Source organism: Chinchilla lanigera, unplaced genomic scaffold (assembly GCF_000276665.1).
Source record: "Chinchilla lanigera isolate Chin_1 unplaced genomic scaffold, ChiLan1.0 scaffold00154, whole genome shotgun sequence".
In the NCBI taxonomy this organism is placed as follows: Eukaryota; Metazoa; Chordata; class Mammalia; order Rodentia; family Chinchillidae; genus Chinchilla; species Chinchilla lanigera.
Window position 1 is genome coordinate 937,083 of NW_004955555.1, and position 24,374 is coordinate 961,456.

Consider the following 24,374-nt stretch of genomic DNA (forward strand, 5'->3'; position numbering starts at 1 on the left):
GAGAGAGAGAGAGAGAGAGAGAGAGAGAGAGAGAGAGACTCAGTATCTAGTGCTGTCCGTGTCCGCTGGCTGACTGGGCTCCTCTAGCTGTGTGTCTTTCTCAGTAACTACAGCACATTTGAGGATGTGTGTCCCAGGGCAGGTGGTTTTTCTGGGTTGGTTTCGCATTATCATCTGAGGCTGTGTGAATGAGTCTGTGATACACCTGCTTCCCCGTAGGTTGGCAGGATGTATTCTGGGCTGTGGAGTGGGCCAGCGTTGTCTTTGCTTGAGCCCTGTCATCTGAGGTGAGAGAAAGGCACAAAGGGAGTTGAGATAAAAATCTCCCCTTACGGAGGAGCTGCCTGGCATTCTGGCAGGGGGGCATTGGTGCCCACTTTTACACGCCAGGCAGCCTGGACGGACTCTCTTCCTCCTTCCCTCCTCTCAAACATAAGTAGCCAGAGAGGGCAAGGACCTGCCTGGCTACCACATAGCAGGGTACAGGGGCCCAGGTCTCCCAGCTCAGCGGTGCTTCTGCCCCGTGGCGGCCTCCACAGCTGCCTCTTCTTTCTTGCATGGCTCTCAGCCTGGAAGGGGACCACCGCATTCTGATGCCTGGGTCTAGGGGTGCTCTGAGCTCGGGGAGGGGACAGGGATGTGGCTCAGAAGCTAGACTCAGGGCCTGGGCCTCTGGATAGGAAGTGAGATCTAAGCATGGGCAAGACCCCCATTTGCACCCGCCTTCTGGGTGTATGTGGACCGTGGAGTCCAGGCCACCTGTCCCTGTGTAACAGCGAGCTGCAGGTGTGTTGACACCCGGGTGCCTGTGGGTGTGGGTTTGGAAGGATACTTTACCACAGTGCTGCTTTGCATGTGTCTGTCAGGCTGTGTATGTGGAGACCTGAATGACTTAATGCTACATTTACTGTCTCCATCACACTGGGAGTGGCTTGGGTCTCCGGGGTCCTATGTGTGTCATCTGTCACACAATTGTGTTACTAGTGGGTCCCACTTCTGAGGGGCTGGAGGAAATGTGTAGTTGTGCATGTTGTGATGGGTGTGCAGTGCGGGCTTGTTGGGGCGACTGATGTATCTTGGGCAGCCTGTGCCTGGCATGCCTACCTTGGTGTCCCCCTGAGGCGCTGTGGCATGCCTGTGTCCCGTGGTGTGGCTGGGTGTCTGATGAGTGAGTGGCTGTTTGTGTGATGTGTTGTCTGCCACAGGCATCTGTGAGAGTGCACGAGCACGTGTGCTTGCACACACACAAGGACACACAACCCCATTCTGGACAGCCCAGATAGAGCTGGGCATGGGTATGGACAGGGGGCCCAGGGACGTGAAAGGTATGAACACACAGGTAGGTGAACACGTGTGGGTGGGGCTGGTGGAGCACTTGGCTAGTATAGCGATGGAATGGGGACACGGGCTTGGAAAGAGGGGTGATGGTGAGTTTTAGGGTGCAGGAGACATCAAAGACTGCCCATCTGGGGGCAGCTGAGAGAAGAGCTCAGCTGGAGAGGAGCTGCCCCTCCTGCCAGTGCCTCCCGTGTCTCTGGTACAGGAAACTGGCCCTGCCTATCTGCCACCCCCTGATGCTGAGCCCAGGTAGGTGAGGGTCAGGCAGGAGGTGTAACCCGGGATCCTCTCTCACTGTGTGGACAATTTGGGGACTAGACACCAGCAGGGCATGTCCGAGATGGCAACGGGTTCGTTAAAGATGCCTTAGGTTAGCGGCTGCTCCTCAGAGCCCTGAAGCGGTGTGGGGGGGGCACAACGACGATGCCACTCAGGTTGCTGAGTCTGGCATGACAACAGCCCTCCACCTGGCATCCTGACCCCAGGCCACTCCCCACCTCCTGTCCCCAGGGTTTGCCTTCCCGGATTGGGCCTACAAGCCGGAGTCGTCCCCTGGCTCGAGGCAGATCCAGCTGTGGCACTTTATCCTGGAGCTGCTGCAGAAGGAGGAGTACCAGGGCGTCATCGCCTGGCAGGGGGACTACGGGGAGTTCGTCATCAAGGACCCTGACGAGGTGGCCCGGCTCTGGGGCATCCGCAAGTGCAAGCCCCACATGAATTATGACAAGCTGAGCCGGGCCCTGCGGTGAGGAAGGGCTGCAGGCCTGGACGCCCACCTTGCCCTCCTCCCCCCACCGTCCCTTTGGTCCCCGCACCTGCTGGGAGCTTTCCTCCACATCCCGGGGCCGAATCCTGTTGGATCCCAAAGCACAGGGCTCTGTAACTGTAGCTACCGTAATTACTTGTGAGTAGAAGAGAGGAGAAAGGGCGGGCCTGAGCCCTGGGCCTTGGAGCCATGCAGGGCAGGATTTCGGCTCCTGCCCTACCCATCCCTTGCCCTGTGCCACTTGGTTAAGAGATTTCTGAGAGGCTGTTCTCCTAAACTGCTGGCCCAGGGAATGTGCTGTCTAGAACCCCTAGGGCTCCCCATGCCCCTCCCCAGGACCCCGCAACCTCTCTCCCCACAGTTACTACTACAACAAGCGCATTCTGCATAAGACCAAAGGGAAGAGGTTCACCTACAAGTTCAACTTCAGCAAAGTCGTGCTTGTCAATTACCCTCTGCTGGATGTGGCAGCCGCGGCCACTGGCTCCCCACTCTTGCTGACCCCTGGTCCTTTTGGGGGTGCCCCTGGGCCAGATGCTCCTCCCCTCACCCCCGAGGTGAGTCTGTACCCTTGGGTTCCAGAACTGGAACTGGGGCATCTCCCCCGCCACACACACCATGGGAATGCCCAGGAGGGGGCAGTGTGAGCAGCACTGCCTCCCCTCCCTCTTCCAGACCCTGCAGACCCTGTTCTCAGCCCCACGCCTCGGAGAGCCCGGGGCCCGGACGGCCCTGTTCACCCCTGAGACGGACAAACTGCGTCTGGACAGCCCCTTCCCGTTCCTGGGCTCTGGTAAGGGCCTGAGGGTTTCAAGGGTAATGGGGGCCGTCTGCACGTGTTCCAGGGATGTGAACCCGAGGACTGCGGGAGTCAGACCGGAGGGAGGAAGCCCGGGCCAGGCCGTGTGTTCGTGTGTGCGCCTGTGTAGAAGCCAGTGGATGTGAGGAGGGGGAGGGAGGTGACAGTGGACCAGCCAGGCTGTGGGGGCACTGAAGGAAAAGGGAGCTGTGGGTGGGGCTCTGGGGGACACCAGACACCCAGTGGGAAGGAAGACGGGGAGAATGGAGAACACAGCAGGAGGCAGCACCTTTTGCCAACCGAGCCCAGGAAGGCAGGCCCCACAGTAGAGGGGCTCGGCCTGACCCAGCCCCCGTGTCCACCCCCAGGTGCCACCGGCTATTCCAAGCCCCCTGGCCTGCTGGGTCCTTACAGCCGCGCCTTCCCTGAGTGCCCCTGGAACTTTAACCCGTACTTCACGGGCCCCTTCCCCAAGCTGCCCCCGTCTCTCTACCCCCCCTTCTACCCCAACCCTCTGGCCAATTCCCTGGGCCACCTGCCCGCTGCAGGGGCTGGGGGAGGCCCCACGGCTGCACCCCTACTGGCTGCGACTGGGGAGAGCCTGAGCCCCGAGCGCCCCTCAGGTCTGGCAGCGGCCCCTCGCCTGGCACTGCCAGGGACCGGGGGTTCAGAGCCTGCACTGGGCGGGAAGGACGACAGCGACTCGGAGCTGGAGATTACCGACGTCAGCGCCTGCAGCTCCGACAGTGAGGGGGACGAGGGCCTCCTGGTACCCGCCAAGGCCAAGGAGGGCAAAGGGGGTACTGGCAGCTGAGCCGATGTGGGGTGACGGATTCTGCCAAGGCGGGGACCAGGAGGGCCACCTTTGGAGCCTCACCCACCCAGTCTGCCCTCCATGCCAGCCCAAGGCCCAGGACTAGCCCGTGGCACCCGCCCAGGGCCTAGTGTCCTCCTTCCCTAGCCCGGCTGGGGGGTTTCACCTCTAGCTCCATGGAATGGGGAAGGAACATGAAGGCTTCCAGCCTCCTTCCCAGGCTCCAGTTCGAGGGGCCCCCGCCTGGCCCCACTCCGAAAGTGCAATATGGCGCTCAGCCTCCCCTGCCTGCCCCTGTGCTGTGACCTGTGTTTGTGTGGCCGTGTCTCTGACCCCTGTGACGGCCCCATCCTGGTACCCTCCCACACAGGCCCCCCTGGGGACAGGGAGCTCAGAGCAATAATCCCGCCCCCAGCCCCCACCCAGGAGGGGCCCTCTCCCCACTAGCTCCCTGCAACACCCCCGACAGCCACCTCCAGAGTTTACTACAAAAATAAAAGAAAGGAAAGTGAGATTGGGACCTCCCCAGTGTTTCAGATGACTGGGGCTTCAGGTGGGAGCTGGGGGGGGCGCTCCTCATAGCCAGTATGTGTGTGGGTGGGTGCTGGAGAAGTAACAGTTAAAAGGCAAGAATGAACAAACAAGTGAAAGGCGGCAAGACATGTGGTCAGGCCCAGGAAGTCAACAGAAGGGGCTGGACACCCCGCCGAGCCCCGCTCCACCCTCACACACACAGACATTTGCTTAGATAATATATATTAAAAAATAAACCTCCAATTCCGGGTATAAAAACAGCAAAGGCACTTGGGGGGGGTACGGAGGAGGGGTGGCCTCCACAGGCAATACTGAGATGGCCAGGGAAATGGGGGTCATGGCGGAACCCCCTGGAATGAAGCCCTGAGTCCCCCAAACAGAAGGCAGGAGGGTGAGAAGGCCGAGCGAGGCTGGCAAAGGCGGCAGGGACCGCAGCTGGGCCCCTCCCAGGCGTGGCCCCCGGCAGCCTGGCTCCCTCTCCTCAGGCCCTTGGGGTGTGAGATGCTGCCACCGCTGCGGGGGTGGGGGGCCCCCTCTCGTCCTCTCCCCTGTTCATCTCGTCCTTTCGAAAGGCCTGGAGGGACAGACGAAGGGGAGGCAGAGAGGGAGAGACAGGGTCAAGGAGGGAGGAGGAGAGGTTGAGAAACGAATGTACAGAGGCCGAGACCGAAACGGCGGGGCGGGGGGGCTGTGAGACACAGGTGCCCACTCTGTCCCCTCAGGGCGGCGCCCGGTCCAGCTCCCTCACACACTCACCTGCCTGGGCAGGAGCCTCATGTGCAGCCAGGCTGGGGGACAGGGTTCCCCCCGAGCTGAGCCAGGAGGGGCCGCAGGCGGCAGACTTCCTCCTCCAACTCCTAGTGGGGAGAGGGGGGTCATGAGTGAGGGAGGTCCCCCCTCCCCCGAGTGTGCCCAGGGCTCCCTCCCCCAGCCACACCTCCAGCTGCTTTATGGCCTCCTCCAGGCTGAGCAGGTTCTCCTGAATTTCCTGGGTCTGCGCAGGGCCCAAGGGGCCACCACCTGGCACCCCATCCCCGTCACGGGGAGGCCCCGCCCCGCTGTCTTCCTCCGTGGGCAACAGGAGCTGCTTCAGGGACAGCACTGGCCGGGGACAAGGGGAACGGAGTCATGAGAGGCAGGGGCTTCCGCTGGGGTCCAGGATGGACGGGGGGGGGTGGCAGAAGCCAAGGGGCTGGAGGGTGAGGAGGGTGCAGGGGTGAGGCTGGGATGGGGTAGGCGGGCACTGCAGACAGCAAGGCTGAATTTAGGGTTAGGGTTAAGGGATGCAGGAAGAAGAGCTTAAGCCACCCAGGACGGTGGTGCAGGCTGGGTGGGCTCGGTGCATCTGTGTTCTGGTGGCTGGACATAAAGAGGCGGGAAACGGGGAGCCTTTTTCTCGTTGGAACGGAGGCACGGATTGGCTGGTGGCTACCCTGGAAGGGGTAGGGCTGAGATACCTTTCTGCAGGGCTGTGGCAGCAAGCTGCCCCTCAGGGCCTGGTCTGCAGAAGGGCAGGAGGTCGCTGAGTATTCTCTCAGTCTGGGCTGGGTGGGTAAACAGGGTACTCAGGTTCCACTGGGCACACCGAGGACACCTCCCATCACCCGCGATCCCCCACCCAATGCCCCCCTGGTCTCACCATCGGCTGGAGGCACCTCTCGGCCGCTGCTGCCGTTCTCAGAGCTGCTGAGTAGGGGTTCTCGGGTGCTGCGGGGAGGAAGTGCTCAGTGAGCCCATGGCCCTGGCTCTGGGTGGCAGCCGGGGCAGGGAGAGAGCTGGAGGTGGGGAGGCGGGACAGCCCAGAGGCAGAGGCAGAGGCGGAGGCCAGGACACAGGGACACAGAGAGGCCTGGAGGTAGGGGACAGACGGCTGTGGTGGGGTTGGCATGTGCACACGCACACACACGCTGAGCTGGGGCTGGGGCTTGGGGTCTAGAGACACACAGGGAAGCCGCCCCATCCTGCCGGCTCCCTCCCTGGTCCCCTTCACCTGCTTGGGCTGGGCCGGGGCTTAGGGCGCGAGGCAGGGGCAGGGACTTTCAGGGATCCAGCAGTCTCAGTGATGAGGGCACACCAGCTGGGGAGACAGGCCCAGGCGCGTCAGCACCTCTAGCCCTGTGCAGGGCCTCCCGCGCCCACACCGCCCCCGGGGGCCCCTCTTACTTCTTCCGCTCCGACACCGTCTGTGCTACCAGCTCGTATATGTGGGCCTCCTGGTCCCAGGTAAAAATGACGTAGAAAGCTTTGTGATCTGTTGGTGGGGAGAAGGGGCTCAGGGCCAGGGGCTCCCAGTAGGCACCCCTTCCTGAGCAGACCGGAGGCCGGGAAGCCTCACAGATGCAATTCACCCCTCACTATCTGTCCGTCTCCCAAGCCACCCACCCTTCCCCAGCCTGACCCTGCCAGGCAGCAAGGCCCCTGGCTGGCTGTACCTACAGAAGCCCCCAGACGCCCCACCATCGAGTGTCTCCCACTGTCGGAGGCCCTGGTGCAACTTCTAGGCAGTGTATTGGCCAGTCCTTCCTGCCTGGGTTCCCAGCTTCCAGCCCCGCACCCTACAATTCCCAACCAGCAGCCAAAATACCAATCAGGGCAGGCCACACCTCAGTGCAAACCAACTCAGGGCCAGTTTCTCTTTCTTTTGCTCCTGGCATGTCCTGCCCACCTCCGCCTCTGCTGGTCTAGCGGGACCCTTCTTAGCCTGACACCCACCCCTTTCTCAGAGTAGGCCCCCCGGCTCCCTGCAGGGTTCTCCTCCCGATGCCACAGGGCAGCTGTGCTCAGATCACCCGCCCTGGGCCACACCGCTGCCGCTCTCACCGGTAGCCACCTCTCGGGTCATGGCGGAAGTGAGCCGCAGCACGGGCCGCAGCATGGTCTTGCCGTCGGGCGTGGGTGTGAGCGTCCGGCTGTGTGACTTGAGCAGCAGCCGCTCGTCTTGGCGCTGCAGCAGCAGCAGCAGGTCGTCCAGCAGCAGCACGTGGACCTCTGAGGGGGCACGGCCAGTGGGCGCTCACACCTAACCCCCAACGCCCTACCTGTTGGCTCCATCCCCGCCACCACCCTGGTGCTCACCCACAGCCTTGTCCTTGGTCACCCGCCACGTCAGTGGGCCCTCATGGACCAACTTCTTCTTGGTGATGTCCAGGTTCTGGGGGCAGGAGGGAGCGACGGTCAGCCAAGGCGAGAGGAAGGGAAGGGAGAAGAGGGGCAGGCAGGACAGTTTCAGGGGCCCCAGGGATCAGTCCTACCCGTGGGGCAGGGAGTGAAGTCAGGAGTTGTGGGGGACACCTGGCTGGAAATAATGCGCCGTGGAGGCTCCCTGGGTGCATCCTCAGTGTGTCAGAATCCCCCAGAGAGCAGGGCCAGGGTGGGCAGTGGGGCCGGGAGGGAGGGACCAGCGGGCCTACCTTGAACTCGCTCAGCATGGGGTCATTGCTCTGCCGTAGGTGGGACAAGTCCAGGCGCCGCTGATAATCCCTGAGCCGCTGGGGCGGAGAAGGGTGTGTTAAGGGGCCAAACCAAGCCCCGGGGCCAACCTTCACAGACCCCCAGGTCAGCCCCCTGGGTAAGCTGAGAGCCAAGGTCACCTTCTGAGGGACAAGCTGAGGTCAGGCCTGCCCTCCAGGGACCTTAAGGGCAGTTGCTGAGGCCCAGGTGACACGTGGATGCTCAGTGACCTCTAGGGGAGATGCTGAGGGTTGGGAGACCCCTGGACACTCGGTTGCCCTGAGGGCAGCCAAGGGCTCTGTCTGGTGTGTGGATAAGGTGAAGACGGGCCCGGCCCCGCCCCACCCCGCCCCGGCCAGGCCGCGCTCGCTCACCAGCAGGTCCTCTGTGTCGCGCACGGCTTGGTTGACATGGTGCAGGATGAGCCGGCAGCACTCAGCTGCCTGCTCCACTTTCTCTCGCTCCTTGGGCTCTTCTGCAGACAAGGAGTGAGCAGCTGCCGTGAGCCCCAGCCCTAAAGCTCCTGCCCTTTGGCCGTGGTTAAGAAAGGGCAGCTGAGCCCACAGGGACGGCGCAGGCTGTGGTACCTGTGTTCTGCCCGATGCTTTGCAGCAGCAAGGGGTACTTGGTCAGCCGCTGCATCTCAGTGGGGATCATGTCCTTTAGCTGCAGGCGGCGGCACCGCGGGCGGCTCTCGGCTTCCTGAGGGGACACCAGCGCAGGGGGGGGATACCGGCCCCACCTCCACGGGCCCTGGCATCCCGCCCCTGGGACCCTGGAGCCAAAGCCCTGCCTCACCTGCACAAAAGCACAGAAGCGAGGCTCCTTCCGCTGTTTGGCTTTGAGCTGCTCTAAGGCAAATGACTGGCGGCTACAGAAGCGGGAGGAGATTTTCTGGAACCAGGAGCCCTCAGCACCATCAAACTACAGCAAGATTCAGGCCAGGGAAGGTCTCAGATGGGACTGGCAGGAACAGAGTCTCGAGCAGGGATGGAGGCCTAGAGTAGGGCAGCCCCGGACCCCGACCCCTGGGACTTGAGCGCAAAGTGGACAGGTCCCAGGCTGGGGCTGGGGGCAGGGGCGGAGCGGGGCACCCTCACCCGGGCCAGGAGCACATCGCCAATCTCCTCAATGAGGTAGCCACTTTCCTGTCTCCGCTTCATCAGACGATCAAGGAATAGGGCTACGGGGGCCAGCGAGGAAAGAGGGGCGCTATTAGGGCCGGAAGACTTTGGTGCTGAGGTGGGAGCGGGTGAGGGTCAGGCTGCAGGTGGCTGTCTCCAATCGTTGGGGCCGGTAAGCTTGTCTCCCAGCCCTCCTGTGCTTGGACAGTGGGTCCTCCTCCTCCCTCGGGAGTGGGCTCTGGGGGTCCAGGATGTGAGGTCCCCAGACGCCGCTTGTGGGGGACACTCCAGGAGAGCAGGCTGGACTGGGGTTCAAGGACAGCCTTAACATAGGGAGACACAGCGACGGGGTGCGGAAGGGCCACGGTCTGGCACTCACAGTGCACCTCGATGAGCTCGTCCAGGCTGGGGAAGATGGTCTGCAGCTCCTCCAGGAAGAAGAAGCCTCCTTCTGCGATGGGCTGGTAGAAGAGGTCGTGCAGCACCCGCAGCATGCGCACATGGGCCGCTTCCGTCACCAGCAGCTCTGTGGGGTCCAAAGCAGGAGGCGTCATTGGGGAGGGTGCAGACTCTGGGGTTGGCCTCCGAGGTGGGCTGGGAGAATGACCAGCGGAAGACAGAGCCCAAGGGGGTGAAGAACACTCCTAGAGGTTGGAGGGGGCACACTCTCTCTGGACAGGGTCATTCTCCCCTTAAGTAGCTCTTGAGGATTCTTTAACCCACTGTCTTTCCCTTTGGCCCTGGCAGTCAGCTAGGGTGACCAGTGGTTCAGGTTTGCTTATCACTGAACTTTTAGTGCTAAAACAGGGCAAATGAGCTGGGTGTGGTGGTGCACGCCTCAAGCAGGAGGATCTTGAGTTCGAGGCCAGCCTAGACTACATAGTAAGATTCTATCTCAAAAAAAAAAAAAGAAAAAGAAAAAGCCAGGTGTGGTGGCTCACGCCTGTAATCTCAGCACTCAGGAGGCTGAGGCAGGAGGAACGTCATCAGTTTGAGATCAGCCTAGGGTACAAAGTGAGCTCAAGGTTGGCCTGAACTGCATAGCGACCCAGTCTCAAAAAGACAAAAAAAAAAAGAGAAACAAAAGAATTGTAACCAAAAAGTTACAATTTACTGCTCTAAAAATTCTCTCTTTTACTTTCTTTCTTTTTTGCAGTGCTGGGATGGAATGCATGCTAGTGTGCATGCGTGCTAGGAAAGTGTTCTACTATTGTCCAGCCGGTGCCCAGCAATTTTTTTTTTTTTTGGTCTTTTTGAGACAGTGTTTCACTATGCTGTTCATCCTGGCCTTGAATACACTTCGCAGCTCTAGCTGGCCTTGAACTCGCAGTGATCCTCCTGCCTCAGCCTCTCCAGTGCTGGGATTACAGGTGTGCGCCACCACGACCAGCAGCCCCCAGTTTTGAATGAGCACCTTTTCTACTACTGAGTAACCTATAAACATACCTTGAAGCAAGTTTCCAAAGCTTTTCTACCTTTGCTACCCCTCCTCTCCTACACAATTAGGAGGCACAGAAAAAAAAAAAAAAATCATCATGAAAATGATGTACTCAGAGCCAGGGGTGGTAGCACATGCCTGTAATCCCAGCACTTGGGAGGCTGAGGCAGGAGGATCCTTGCAAGTTCGAGCGAGGCCAGCCTGGGCTACAAAGTGAGCTCAAGGCCAGCCAGAACTGCATAGGGAGACCCTGTCTCAAAAAGACCAAAAAAAAAAAAAGATGTACTCATCATCGTTCCACCCAGAAGCAAGCACTGATAATATACTGGTTATGTCCCCAACTTCCCTGGGGGAAGAACCCTTCCGTCCTTAAAGCACTAAGGTCACACTAAAATAACAATCCAAGTGAAAGGCTGTCCTCTGTGTCCCCGGTACGGTGAGCACTTCAAAAAGATGACTGTATCTTCACAACAGTCTCGATGTTTGTGTGTTTATTTAGGTTTTCTTTTTCTTTTCTTTTTTTGGGGGGGAGGGGTACCAGGAATCAAACTCAGGACCTTGCACTTGCCAGGCAAGCATTGTGCTGCTGAGCTACATCCCCAGCCCTATTCGTTTTCTCAAACAGGGTCTCATTATGTAGTTCAAGCTGGCCTTGACTCACGGCAATCCTCCTGCCTCACCGTGCTGGGATTATGGGTATACACCACTGTACCTGGCTAGAAATGCACTTTTCTTTTTCTCTTTTTTTGAGACAGGGTCTTGCTATGCAGTTCAGGCTGGCCTTGAGGTCACCTTGTAGCCCAGGCTGGTCTTGAACTTACAACGATCCTCCTGCCTCAGCCTCCCAAGTGCTGGGATTACAGGCGTGTGCCACCATGCCCGGCTAGAAATGCATTTTTCATTTTTGTTTTTTCAGACAGGGTCTTATGTGACCCAGGCTGGCATCTAACTCATGATCCTCCTGCCTCAGCCTCCCAAGCGTTAGGATCAGTCATCCACCAACATGCTCAGTTTAGAAATGCAATTTGTATATACCATTTCTGGCTTTTTTTTTTTTTTCCTTCTTTCTTTCTGGTGCAGAGGACAGAACCTAGGGATTTGCACCTGCTAGGCTAGTGCTCTGCTACAGTCTTCCCAGCCTTATTTCTGGCTCTTAACATCCGCACTATCTGCCCTGCTACAGGAAACGTCACTTTGACAGTGGCATTCATGCTCCATCTTGTGGCTGTTCAACCATGTATGTGACCAACTGTCCCCTGCTGGAAACTAGCTGCCCTCGGAAGCTCTCCAGGGCAAATCAACACCAAAAGGGCCACCTCCATGCGTCTGTCTCCGCCTCTGCCCGAGCTGGACTGTGTCCTTGGCCTCAGTGGGGATGTGGGCGTGGCACTCACCGCTGATGACCTCCTGCCGCTTCACCTGGCTCTTGGGCAGGCTGAGCAGGGTTTCTGGAGGGACGAGCTCCCGCCAGCCAGGGGGCTCTTCCGGCTCCAGCTCCAGTCCTGACCGCCCTGGCTCCCCGTCGTCTCCAGGCTCCGGGCTGTGGACAGAGGCTTTGCTAGGACCCCAGTTCGGGGCACCCCACGGAGGAGCACTTGGCTCCTTAGTGTTAACCTCTCTCTGAGGCCTTGGCATTCAGTTCCCCCAGGGTGGACCAGTCCCCAGATCTCTAGACAGGAGTTTCCCACCCTCTCCTTCTCCAAGGCCCACGACCACAGCTGGCTTCAGTGACTCAGTGTCCGCTACCTGCTCTTCCGTGACTCAGGCAACAACCCCCTCCCGACTTGCCAGGTTGCCTCAGTGCAGGGGGCAGGGGGTGACGTACGTGGCTCGTCGGGCAGGGCCAAGCACGGCCGTGGCGGAGCTGGGGTCCATGTCCACGTCGCTCCGGGAGCGGCCCCCACCCCGGCCCTTAGCCCCGAGGCTGCCCCGGGAAGGCCGGCGGCGGTCACTCACCCGCAGGCTCTCTGAGCGCCCCAGACGCCCCGACAGCCTGGACCCCGAGGCCAAGGACAGGCAGAGGCCAGGACAGAGACAAGACAGGGAGACCAGGACAGGGACAGGGATAGGGATGGTAGAAACCAGGTCAGGGACAGAGGAGACCAGGACAGGGACAGGGAAAGGCCAGGACAGGGTAAGACCAGGCCGGGGACAGGGACAGAGGAGACCGGGACAAAGACAAGGACACCAGGACAGGCACAGAAGAGACCAGCACAAGGACAGGGACAGGGAAAGAGACCAGGACAGGGACAGAGGAGACCAGGACAGGGACAGGGAAAGAGACCAGGACAGGGACAGGGAGATGACCAAGACCAAGATGAAACATGCAACAGAAGAGAGAGAAGAGTCAGGAGCAGTGGGATTTTGGGGGTGCTAGGCAGTGACGGGGAGCAGGAGGGTTACTGAATTGGGAGGCAGTGGGGACCCAGTGTGGCACACAGGACTGACCCCCTCCCTTCCCTGAGGCAGGGGGACAGGGACAGAGGAGGGAAGGAGGATTTTGATACTTAGCTCTTCAACTGGGAGGGTGACGTCCCCACCCACCCCTCGAAGGGGGTTAAGGGGAAGGGGTGGCCATGGGGAGGGAGGGGGGGCTGGGAGAAACGGGGGAGGGGCTAGCCCTCCCCCAACCCAGGGCCCAGGCACCCACCTCTTCCACTTTCTGAGGAGAGAGGGCACAGGGTCAGAGGTGGGCCAGAGGGAACTGAGCCACCCCCACCCCCACCAGTGGTCCTCCAAAGCAGCGGCACAAGGACAGGCAGGGGGCAGAGCCTGCCCCCAACTGTGAGGGGGACAGGGCCCCCAGGGCACAGAGCAGAGGAGGGCGCGAAGGACACAAGGAGCGGGAGCCAGGCGGGCAGGCCGGGGCTTGGAGGAGGAGGAGAAGGGCTAGAAAAGGAGAGGCTGGGAGAAGCCAAGGGAGTGCAGAGCAAGGGAAGGAGCGAGGCCGAGGGGAGGAAGACCTGCGCCAGGAGGGGCTGGGCAGAGGGAGGGCAGCCCTGGAGGGCACGGGGGAGAGAGGGAGAAGAAACAGCAGCAACAAGGAGGAAGAGGAAAGAGAGGAGGAAAGGAGGAAGGAGAAAGGAAAGGAGCCAAGAAGGAGGAGAAAGGGGAGGCGTGGAGGAAAAAGGAGAAAGAAGGAAAAGAAAGGAGCAGAAGGAGAAGGCAGACAGGAAGAGCAGGAGACCCAGAGAAGGCAGAAGGAAGGGGCCAGGCAGCAGACGCAGCGTGGGGCAGGCGGTGCACAGTGGCAGCGGTGGCGATCTCCGCCCACAGCCCTCCCCAGCCCCGAGGAGATGAGCAACCCGCCCCCGCCCCCCGCCGCAGCACCCCGGCCGGGCACCTCTCGGTCTCGGGGCCCTCTTCCGTGCTCTCTGGGGGCACCAAAGGCTCCAGGCTCATCGGGCCCTGTGGGGGCGGGTCCCCCAGTTCCAGGGGGGCATCCACACCTGCAGGAGGGAAATGGGTGTGAGGCTGGCTGGAAGACTGCTGGGATGGGGAGACCCACCCTCTGGGGGCCTCAGTGTCCCCAGCTGTGGAATGGGGGCGCTAAAGCATCCAGTGTCTGGCAGACAGCACACAGTGGTTCCAATCAGACTTCAAAGGGGAACGGACAAATAGATGTTCAGACCACTGAGAACACGGCGGGGGGCGGCTGGGGCCAAGTGGATGGAGGTGCTTGAGAACTAGCGTTTGCCCCACATGTATCACCCAAGCGGACTGAAGCCCCCTGAAGGTAGGAGGGGAAGGAGAAGACAGAGCCCCTGTGCCCCTTCATTCTCTGAGGGGAGGAAAACAGGGCTCAGAGAGGGGACTGGTTTCCAAATCATGATGTGGGTAAGCTTCAGAGTGGGTACGTGAACCCAGGCCAGGGCAAGCAGCTGTACGAGATCTAAGGGGCTGAAGACCACACAGCTCTGAGGAGTGTGAGAAACGGCAGTAGCAAGGCTGTGGGGCTCACCACCCACGGAGCAGAAATGTTCAGAGGGTTGGCCCGCCACCACTCAGAGAGGTTCTGGGAAACCAAGCCCAGTGGCTGATAGAAAGGCAGTGCAAGGAGAGGAGACCTGGCACCAGGAGGGAAGTCAGAGCCCAGGAAGGAAGACAGGGGTTATTAACACTGGAGGCCAGGGGCTGGGGATTTAGCTCAGCAGCACAGCGCCCGCCTGGAAAGCGCAAAGGCATGAGTTCAATTCCCGGTACCGGAAAACAAAAAACAAAACAAAAAAACCCCACTGGAGACCAGGAAGGGGAGGGGAAGGAGGGGCTTAACCCTGACAACGGTACTTCTACCCCGGGCCTGGAAACTCACCAGGTTCCCGGTCTGGACTGTCCCCAGAAAGAGGGTGCAGAGACACTCCAGAGGTGTCCTGGCCAGGACCCCCTACATTCCGGTCCCGAGAGGAGACGCTCTGGCCTCCCTTCCGGTCTGTAGGGCCTGGCTTCTCGGCTGGGGAGACAGCAAGGGAAATGAGAGAGCGGTGATTCCAATCCACAACCCTATCACGGGGGAGCCCTCCTCCCTCAAACCAAGGGGTCCAGGCCCCAACCCTGCTCCTCAGACCCAGGGCTCCAGGCCTGGGCCCCTCGTCTCTAAGGTCCCAGGATGGATGACTAGAGGTCCATTACCATCAGCCTCGCTTTTGAGGTGTCGAAAATCTGGAGCTAAAAGGAGAGAGGGACAGTGAGGCGGGTGCAGTCTAGGGAGGGGAGGGTGGGGCGGAGGCCAGGGCCACCTTACCCTGGTTCTCTCCCCGGTTCCAGCGGGCAGCATCTAGGATACTGCTCAGTCCTTTCTTGGTCTTGGGCGGCTCATCTGACCGCCGGTTCCCCATCACCTGCAGGAGGGGACGGTAGCATTTCCAAGAAGCACAAAGCACAATAGGACCCCAAGGGTCCAGGTCTCACAGTTCCCCCAGGGGGTCTCTGAAGAAGAAAGGGCCATGTTTGGCCAGCACCTTTTTCCGGAAGAAGTTCCTCCCCGACTTCTTATCCCCGCTCTTGGTCCGGACCCCAAGGTGGCGCATGTATAGGCTGATGGCGGTGACCACAGCAGCACTGCAGGGCAGAAATGGTGGGCGTCCCATCATACACGCGCGGGTATAGGGACACTTGCCTCTACCTCCCCATCCCACAGCCACTTCCGGAGGCTCTGGGGGAGAGGGGAAAGCCCCACAGGACGGGGCAGGGAGTCCCAGGGAGCCAACCACCTCTCCCCACCACGGTCTCTACCCCATCACCTCTTGTCTTCATCGCTAGAGATCGTATGTCTGCGGGAAGAGAAAGGGAGAGCGTGACAAAGTGGCACAGCCGGGGTCACTGTCATCCTGCACATACCTGCACGTTACTGTCCTGGGGTAGGGAGGGGCAGGGAGGCAGACCATGCCTGGCAGGTCTGTCACAGGGAGAGAGCAGCTCTCTCATCCCCATGGACGGGAAGTATGAGAAGATCTCGTGCCAAACCCAAACCCAAACCCGTGGAGAAGACCCAGAAACTGCAAGGGAGCTCCACAGTCGGGAAGGGAAGACCCAGGGGAGGGGAAGAGCCCAAACGCTAAGAAAGGCACCCTGCCACTGGGAGGGCACCGGCAAACTGGGGCGGGACCTGCTGGGGTGGCGGCACAGGGGGCCCACTCGCGCCCACTCACTGAATCTCCTCCAAGTGGCTCAGCAGCCGCTCGGCCACGTGCCGCTCCCGGGCTTCGTAGCTGGCTCTGTCACGGCCGACCCAGGCCTCCAGCTGGGACAGCTCCTGCTCCCAGAGGGTCATGCCCATGAGCCGCTTGGAGCGGAAGTCCTCCAGCTGCCGACTCACGGCTGCCTGCTGGAACTGCACCACCTCCTGCATGAACCGCCGCTGGACGTCCTCGGAGATGAGATCAGGCCGGGTGCGGTCTGCGGGACACATGTGGTGCTGGGGGCCAGTTCCCAGGGCCTGGCTCTGACCTGCCTGGACCACAGGCCCCACCCACCCATGGACTCTGACAGCCATGCTTCCTTGGGCTGCCACCATCAAGAAAGAATCCTGGCTTCTAGCCCAGGCTTCCTGGGAGGCAATCCTGCCAAAGCCCTCCCTCAACCCCAGTGCCCTCCTGTGCCCTTACCGAGTTCAAAGGCAACACTGGAGGGGACCGGTACCCGAAGCACCTGCTCAGAGAGAGACTGCAGTGAGAAGAGGCCCTGGGAGGGATGGAGGTGCAGCCCAGGAAGCCTGGTGGGGGTGAGGGTCTGAGGAAGGATGCTGCGGAGGGCCCAGGCTGACAGTCGCCTCAGGCCGGGATGCCCTTCACACTGCCTCAGTGGTCAGAGGATGGGAGTCACATGGGGGTTCCCCAGGGCCAACAAGGAGCTGGGGTCAGGGGCAGCTTGAAGGAGTCTCTCACCGCGGTCTTGTCCAGGAAGCTGTGGTAGAAGTCAACAAAAGCCTTCTTGGCCTCCTTGGGGCCCAGGGAGCACAGCATGTCCGCATGCAGGCAGCAAAGCTGGAGCGACAAAGAATGTGGCTCTCCTCCCTCCCAGCCCCTAAACTACCCCAGGCTACCTCTTCCAAGAAGCCCTCCCTGACCTCTACCCCCACCTCCAAGTCCCGTTTCCCTTGCAGTCTCCCCAGGGCTGCTGTTACGAGCACTTCTCATTTTCTGTCCTTTGATGTGGTTCTTTGTGGTCCTCTTTATTATTATTATTACTACTACTATGACTACCAGCTACATCGAGGGCTTGGTATAGTATACCAGACACAGTTCTAAAGCCTTGACATACATTAATTAACCTGCTCACATCATAGGGACCACCCTTATCCCCATTTTACAGATAGAAAACTGAGCTTGGGAAGACTGTTCAAGGTCCCACAGCTGGTAAGTGGCAAATGGGATCCAAACATCATCAGCCTATCTCTGCTACGCCCTACTGTCTAGAAATACGATAAGGAGCTTGAAAGCTTGTGAGTGTGGAGGTGAGGGGTAGGCTCTGATTCTTGTGTCATCAGATGGGGCTTATACATGGAGGGGCAGTATTTCTATGGAGAATGCAGACAGGGAAAGACTGCTAATTTTCCAATTTTTTTTTCAGGGGGGTCAGTTTTTGAAGTTTGGCATCAGAATTACCAGCCTCCACAGGTCAGTGTGCCCTTTCTGCACCCCAGGTGCCCTCCCTGCTTTTTCTTTCAGTGTCCTAGTTTTCTGGAGGGATTTAGTGTGAATATCCGAGAGCACAATGCTCCGAATATCCCCTGGCTCTTGGCCTGGGCTGTACTAGGTCTTTTAGGGATGAGGTCCTTGTCTACAGACCCCTGTTAGCCAATCCTGTAGCTTGTCCTTCCTAAATCAGTCTTCTGGACTCTGCAGGTGTTTCTCATTGCATGGTCCCGCACACACAATTCCCAGGTATCTTCTGCCTGGTGCAGGAAGTTTCCGGGTTAACGATTACATCCTGCCTGTCTGATGGGCTGCTTGTGGTGGTTTCTTTATCTCTGAGTCAGGGCTTAGGTGCCGTCTAGGCTTGGGATCACTAGCACCAGCCCGGAATGGCTGCCTGGTGAGATCTGCCAAGAAGGCTTTGCTTGCTCCTGCTCCAGGATCCATGGGAAGGGTACTGTCATTGATGCTGCTCCAGGCAGGAGGGGGACAGGACATGGTTTCGGCCATGCTGCTGGGTTCTCTGCTGCTGTCTGCACGGCCCTGCTGTGCGTGCTGTCCAGGCCGTGCCTGCTGTTTACACGGGGCACTCACACTCTTGTCTAGATCACACTGTACTTTCTGTCTCTCCTGGGCCGCTGTTCCTAGAGCTCACGCCGTGTGTTCTGGAGCTGGCTCCCAGACCATTCCAGCCCGCCCTTATTGGTCTCGCCTCTGAAAGCCCTGGCCTATCCCAGCCTCAACCCTCCCTGGCCTCCCTAGCCACACCCTCACCAGGGGTCCTGGCTCGAACTGCAGGGCCACGTGCTGCAGGAGGGCCATGAGGTGAGCCGGGCGCCGCTTCACCTGCTCCAGGCTCTGGAACTGGCTGTTCTGCTCCTCTGAGTTCTGGGTGTGGAAAGGGAAGCTGAGCGCCACGGAGGGGAGAGGAGGGGCCTTGGGCTTCACCTTACTTGGTCCCTAGCACCTTTCAAATGGAGCCAAGCGGGGGAAGGTGCTGGAAGCGGTGACGCGTCTAAGCCGTCATGGTGACAGCAAGGGCAGGAGGTTGGGGAGAACGTTTCAGATGTGATGTGAACATCAGAAGAGAAGGAATGAGGATCCATGCAGGGGACAGGGGCAAATTGGGGCTGGAGGAAGAAGGGTGCAGCCCATGCTGGGCGGGGGCACTGAGGAGGGGGAGAAGAGGAGGCTGGTCCTAGGAAGATGACAGGTGGGCAGGGGGACACCTCTGAGGGTGAAGAAGGCCCTGCAGTGGGAGGGACAGTACCGGGGATAGGACAGACTCCTTTCCAACCCATCTTGCTCACCGTCTCCAGCTCATTCTCAAAATCCTCATCCTCAGCCCCGATGATGCTGACAGGCACCAGGCCAGGCCGGGGGAGCCCTGGGGCCTGCGGAAGGGGAAGATTCAGTCCACGGGTCTCCCTAACTCTTAGGCCCCAAGTCCTCTCACCCTTGCTCGCCTGCTGTCTGCACTCACCGCCCGAGGGGCGACGTCTTCCATCTCCAGGGCTCTGCAGGGCTGGGGAGGGAAGGGGCTGCGGTTAGGGCCGCTAAGCGCAGCGGGAGGAGGCGCACAGAGGCGCTTACTCACAGATTCCTGGCCCAGGTGTGAAGGTGAGTAAACAGCCACCCCCATCCCAGCCTCCGCAGCTCAATGGCGCCTCTGTGCCGCACAAAGGGCCCTTCAGAGGCCAGCCGGGGGGCGGGAGCCCAAGGACTGAAGCCTGGCAGGGAGTGCAGGCTGGAGGCCCAGAGCCTGGGTCCCTCAGAGGGCTGTGGGTGACAACAGGCAATCTGGACTTCCTAAAGGAGGAGGGACCAAGGTGCTGGGGGTTGGTCCCCACGAGAGCAGGGCCTCCAGATGAGCAGAGGGAAAGGAAAGGTTAAAGGGTAGGTCGGAAGGAGAGGACTGGGCTGTGGGGGGCTCTGTCTGATCTGAGACAGGGCTGGGCCAGGATGTTGCCTCTGAACCCACCAGCCCCACTTCCTGTGACAGGAAGTCAAATGGTAAACCCCCAACCTCCAACTTCCACGCAAGAAAACAACACTCTGAAGCACCTCCTAGGGACCCGAAGTCCCCGCCTCAGAGCTTCTGCTTTTCCTCAGGTACTACCTATCTTTCCTGATTGCCGGTCCCCAAAACAAGGGGTCCAACTCCCACGACGGGCACATCTCCCTTCTTCCATCCCGTCTTGTCTTGCCCGCTCCCCCACGCTGTGTGTCTGGAGTCTGTCTCTCCTCCCGGGTCCCTCAGCTCTCTTCCCTGTCCTCCCCCATCTCTGCCGGTCTCCTCTCTTCCTCCTTCTGGTCTATGCCCGTCCTTCCACTGCCCTGGCTCTCTGGCCAGGTCTCATGCCTCTGTGTCCCCTTCTCTCTCTCATCTCTGTCTCTACCATGTTTGTCTCCCCTCCAGCCTCCACATCTTCCCCAGTCGTTCCAAGGACATCTGTGTCCCTGATTAGTCCGACTAATGCCCTGAGAGCTGGGGGCTGGGAGGAAGCTGTGGAAAGAGAAATGGGGTTGACCAGTAGGAGGTGGCTCCCCACGCCCCAAAGCTATTTATATCTCTCACTGCCTGGGATCCACCCTTCTCCCTCTTCCATGGACCTCCTCCCTAGCGGTCAATAAATGGTAGCTATGATTTTTGGATTATGATTACTAAACAACGACGCTTCCTGGAGTGTCCAAATGCCATCCTGTGAGCTCACCCAAGGAGGCATGATTTTTATTCTTTTTCATACTGTATCTGTCCACCATCCAGGCTTGGGTAATTTCAAGTTCTGAGTGTTTGTTACATGTTCATGTAAACAAATTTGCAAACAAAAGCAGAAAAAAAAGCAGTAATTATTTATTATGAGGACTAAAGTCACCCAGCACTCACAGTGTGCTAGGCATTGCTCTAAGTGCTTGCCATGTACTAACTCAGTTAACTCCCCGAACAGCAAACACCCCAATGCTAGTCTCATTCCCACAGGAGACACAGATGCCTTCACTAGGCCAGCAGCCACGGACCTGGAGGGCCCATTATATCCTACTTGGGGCTAGAGACGTTCAACTGAGGCAGGGAGATCCCAAAGAAACAAAAGAGGAGCTGGGAGTGTAGAATGCTTATCCTGCATGAATGAAGCCTGGGTTCAATCCCCAGCATGGCAAAATGAAACGCAACTAAACATCCAAACAATGCTCAGTGCCAGGCCTCAAATCCTGTACTTGACAAGCATTATCCCCTTTTACTGTAGTTGAGGAATAGAACCCTGTGTCTTACACATGCTAGGCAAGTGCTTCATCAATGAGCTACATCCCCAGACGTTTTAATTTTTTTTTTTTTTTTTTGTCTTTTTGAGAAGGGTCTCGCTATGCAGTTCAGGCTGGCCTTGAGCTCACTTTGTAGGCCAGGCTAGTTCTGAACTTGCAATGATCCTCCTGCCTCAGCCTCCCAAGTGCTGGGATTATAGGCATGTGCCACCATGCCCGGTTTAAATTTTATTTTGTGAGAAGGTCTTGCTAAGTTTCCCAGGCTGGCCTCAAGCTTTTTTTTTGGTACCGGGACTCAAACTCAGGATACTGCGCTTGCCAAGCAGGTGCTTGTGCTGCTGAGCTATGTCCCCGGCCCTTGGCCTCAAACTTTCAATCCTCCTACCTTAGCCTCCCCGGTAGTTAGGATTACAGGTGTGTGCCACTGTGTCCAGCTAAGCATCATCTCCTTACTCCTCATCACAATAATATAAAATAATAGCTAACACTTAAGGTGTATTTTGTACGTGTCACGCACACCATTATTACTTTACAGGTGTTACTTCATTTAATTCTCTCAATGACTTCATTAGACTAGTATTCTTCTGGTTTGTTTTATTTTTCTTATTTTCTTGGGCTCCTATTATTCTTATCTCCATTCTATAGAGTTGGAAATTGAAGCATAGCTCATAAGAGAGGAGGATTCAGACCCTGAGAGCCTGGCTCTATACTTTATGCATGTAACAGACTGTGTTGCTTCATAGTTTGGGGTCCTGGCCCCTCATTTCATCCTTAAAAGACTAAAATCTGAATCAAACCTCTTAAGACACATCAGGTCTCCTTATCGTGCCTGGAAAATTCAGGGGTATGTGGCCGCTGTGGCCTAGGCAGGAACACGGGTTGGACTTAGGTGTTCCACAGAGGCCTGGGGCTCAGAGAGGGCCGGGAGCTGGGTGAGAGGGAGTGTGTAGGGTATGAAAGGTGAGGGAGTCCTACAAAGGCTGTCAGGGGAGTTACAGCAAAGCCGTCAGAGAAGATGGATCTGTAGCAACCTATAAAGCCCGAGGTCCAGCAGAGGGAGCAATGTGAGCAAGAGGCTCTGAGGGGTACAGACAGGTTGAAGGTCCAGGGATGCAGTGAGGGGTCCTGGAGCAAAGTGAGTGCATGTGGGTGTCTGGGATTCATGCGGGGCTGAGGGTCTATAAGCTATTGAGCAGATGACTCAGGGTCTCTAAGAACCTTTGGGATCCTTGGAGATCCTCAAATGAGCCCCTAGAATATATACAGCCCCAGATTCTATTTGACACATGCTGAGTCTAAAGAATACCGGCATCAAATGGATCATGATTCTACAGAGAAAGTAGCCTGCCTATGGAGCATCTGGAGACTAAAATGGGGAGCTGAATTCTATAGAGGTGTGTGATAGGTCTCAAGATCTACAATTCTACAGAGGTGCGTTCAGTCCTGGGGTTGGGCCCCTGTAGGCCCTGAACTCTAGAGCTGTGAAAATTCCACGTTATAAGAGGCCAGATCCCTACGGAAGGCTAGCCAGAACCTGGAGGATCTGTGAGATCTTCTAACCTATGTGGAAAGTGGCGGGTCTTCACGTACCCCAAATCTTATATGAGACGTGGCGGGTCTACCCCTGCCCCAGGTCCTACAGTGGAAGTGGCGCTGGGCACAGCCGGAGATGACTTGCAGAGTCAGGGTCTAACTGTCCGCCGGGGGCCGCGTCCCTCACCTGCTCCGGTGGGAAGAGAAGCCACTGCAGCCGCCAGAATCGAAGCCTCCGCGCGCGGGCTCCAGACTTCCCCACCCCCGCCGCCGAGTCTCTCTAGCAGCCTCACAGGCCACCTTCGCACCCAGCTCCACTCCTCCCGCTCGCCGCTCTAGCAGGGATCGTGCTAGGCTCCTACTCTGGCGACTCTACTCCTCCTCTGGCCTCTCTAGCGCTCTGTTCCGCCACGCTGGCCAGATAGAGCCGCTCTGGCCTGTCTAGGAGGGCTGGCGTTTCCGCATCTCTACTGCCTCTGTCACTCTTCCGGGCCCCGCCCCCCCTCCCCGGCCGGCAGTGCAGAGGGTTCCATCCCAGATCTCCAAATTACAACCCCAAGTCTCCTGATCTTGAGCTAAACCTCGCCGCCCCATTTGCCTCTTCAACTTGGGGACCAGCTGAATCCCCAAAGCTCGTACATCAGTTTCCTCTGCAGCCCTGTCATCCCCTTCCACTCGAGCAGGAGAGCACAGTCTTGGGCTTGAGCATAGCTTGCCCTCTGACATCAAAGTAACTTCCAAACAAAAACCAAAACAAAAAAAGCGATTACCTCTCTGCAGCCTCAGTCTTCCTAGCTCTCTTTCCTACACCCACTTTCCAGGGTACAGCTAATGACCCAGAGAACAGCTTCCCTAAAACGCTGTAAGCCGGGAGTGGTGGCTCACGCCTGTAAACCTAGCACTGAAGAGGCTGAGGCAGGAGAATCACAGAAAGTTCGAGGTTAGCCTGGGCTATATACTGAGTTCAGGACGAGATAAGGCACAAACACACAAACCCCTTCAAAAGCTCTCTGAAACTCAGGTCTCCAGCGGCTCAGGGCGTTATTGTTTTTCTTTTTAAGTAGCCATAAAATACGTAAGGTTGGAGGGCAGGGCTGAGCGGGAAGCACCTGCGAGTTCAAATACCAACTGCACACTGTCTCACAAAGTGTGTCCGTGCCGCGAGTCATTTTAGGCTCGCTGGTCCTCAGTTTCCCCACCCGTACAATGGGTGTGAGCCTCCATCCTCCCTCGAACCATTGAGAGGCTTGACCCCGGCCTCGCACCGTTCGTCTCCACCTGCTAGGTACTTGGCAAATGTGAGTCACTTCTTTGCCCCCTGGACAGACCGGGGAACTGAGGCCCGCGCGGGGGCGGTCGCTGGCTGCGGGCCCCAGGAGGCCCCTCGGCGGCGCGCAGCGTCCCGGGTCCCTCCCCGCTCCCCCCGCCGCCGAGGGGAGGAGGCCGGGCGGGGCCAGGGGCCGCGTACCTGGTGTCGGCGCGGGGAGGTGGCCGGCGGGGCGCCCGAGGTCGGGCTCGGCGATCCCGGCCCTGTGTCCCGGCTCCCGCTTCCTGGCTCGGCGGGGCAGGAAGTTGGGGCGTTTTTCCGGAGGCCCCCGCCTCGGCGCCCCTCCCCGCTTCCTGCCCGCGCCCCGCGCCCGCCCGGCACCTCCGCTTCCTTCCCCTTCTCGCCGCCCGCCGGCTCCTCCTTTCCCTGGGGTACAGGCCCCGCCCGGCCCTGCCGGCTCCCCGGCTTTATCCGTCCGTCTGTCGGCGCGCCGGGCGCTGGCTCCCCGCCCGGGCGGCTTGGCCCCGCGAGACCCGCCGTGCGCCCCGCCGCGCGCCGCAGCCTCCCCGCGCACCCTCTTCCCTCGGGGTCCCTGTCTCTCATGCCCTTCCTCGGTGGGGTTTTTCCCTGCCCAGCCTCCGCGGCTCTTCCTCCTCTCCCTCTCTCCCTCACAGCCCCTCTGCGCCCTCGTGCTTTTGCATCCCGATCTGGAGCTCCGCCTCTTACCCAACTGTTGCTTTTCCTCAGTCTCCAGGGTCAGCCTCCGCGGACCCTTCCCTCCTCCGTCTGTCTCCACAGTCCTGTCTGTCCTGTGGGTCCCCTGTGGGTGCCGACCCGCTGTCCTTGCACTTGCTTCCTCTCCTGCACTGTCTCTCAGGATCGCTGCCGCTCTCCGTCCTATGCCAATGACTTGTCAC

General features: G+C 59.1%; 2 protein-coding genes across 9 annotated transcripts in view; one reads left to right on the forward strand and one right to left on the reverse strand.

The window, feature by feature from the left end:
* Positions 1-4,229, forward strand: part of LOC102008465 (ETS domain-containing transcription factor ERF) — an 11,328-nt gene extending 7,099 nt beyond the window's left edge. For both annotated transcript variants that reach the window (XM_005412413.2, XM_013508718.1), the window contains exons 3-6: positions 1,849-2,083; positions 2,466-2,661; positions 2,780-2,897; positions 3,272-4,229. In XM_005412413.2, the coding sequence (XP_005412470.1) occupies positions 1,849-2,083; positions 2,466-2,661; positions 2,780-2,897; positions 3,272-3,717 (995 nt within the window). In that variant the 3' untranslated portion in view covers positions 3,718-4,229. The remainder of the gene's footprint in view (positions 1-1,848; positions 2,084-2,465; positions 2,662-2,779; positions 2,898-3,271) is intronic.
* Positions 4,230-4,456: 227 nt separating this feature from the next.
* Positions 4,457-24,325, reverse strand: Arhgef1 (Rho guanine nucleotide exchange factor (GEF) 1). Of its 7 annotated transcripts, XM_013508714.1 has the most exons (32): positions 23,659-23,825; positions 22,248-22,377; positions 18,880-18,921; positions 18,707-18,790; positions 18,171-18,284; positions 16,647-16,745; positions 16,368-16,410; positions 15,912-16,158; positions 15,504-15,533; positions 15,222-15,321; positions 15,005-15,101; positions 14,893-14,928; positions 14,576-14,713; positions 13,607-13,712; positions 12,914-12,925; positions 12,089-12,256; positions 11,658-11,803; positions 9,205-9,351; positions 8,802-8,884; positions 8,500-8,625; positions 8,289-8,403; positions 8,076-8,176; positions 7,662-7,739; positions 7,327-7,402; positions 7,072-7,239; positions 6,415-6,502; positions 6,242-6,328; positions 5,891-5,958; positions 5,709-5,795; positions 5,189-5,352; positions 5,008-5,108; positions 4,732-4,825 (listed from the first exon to the last, which is right to left on the reverse strand). In XM_013508714.1, exons 3-31 carry the CDS (start codon positions 18,901-18,903, stop codon positions 5,025-5,027), a joined length of 2,916 nt encoding a protein of 971 aa, XP_013364168.1. In that variant the 5' UTR covers positions 18,904-18,921; positions 22,248-22,377; positions 23,659-23,825; the 3' UTR covers positions 4,732-4,825; positions 5,008-5,024. The 7 variants fall into 7 exon arrangements, with proteins under 7 accessions (XP_013364171.1, XP_013364168.1, XP_013364169.1 ...); XM_013508715.1 differs by lacking the exons at positions 22,248-22,377; positions 23,659-23,825 and adding an exon at positions 24,184-24,325; XM_005412406.2 differs by lacking the exon at positions 22,248-22,377 and having other exon boundaries at positions 23,659-24,002.
* Positions 24,326-24,374: the final 49 nt, after the last annotated feature.

Excerpts from the sequence above, each read along its gene's own strand:
- Arhgef1 (XM_013508715.1), bottom strand. The coding sequence starts at position 18,903 with ATGGAAGACGTCGCCCCTCGGGCG. Across the intron at positions 16,746-18,170 it reads AGTTCGAGCCAGGACCCCTG|CTTTGCTGCCTGCATGCGGA; the intron begins GTGAGGGTGTGG and ends TTGTCGCTCCAG. Across the intron at positions 6,329-6,414 it reads ACGGTGTCGGAGCGGAAGAA|CTGGTGTGCCCTCATCACTG; the intron begins GTAAGAGGGGCC and ends CTGTCTCCCCAG.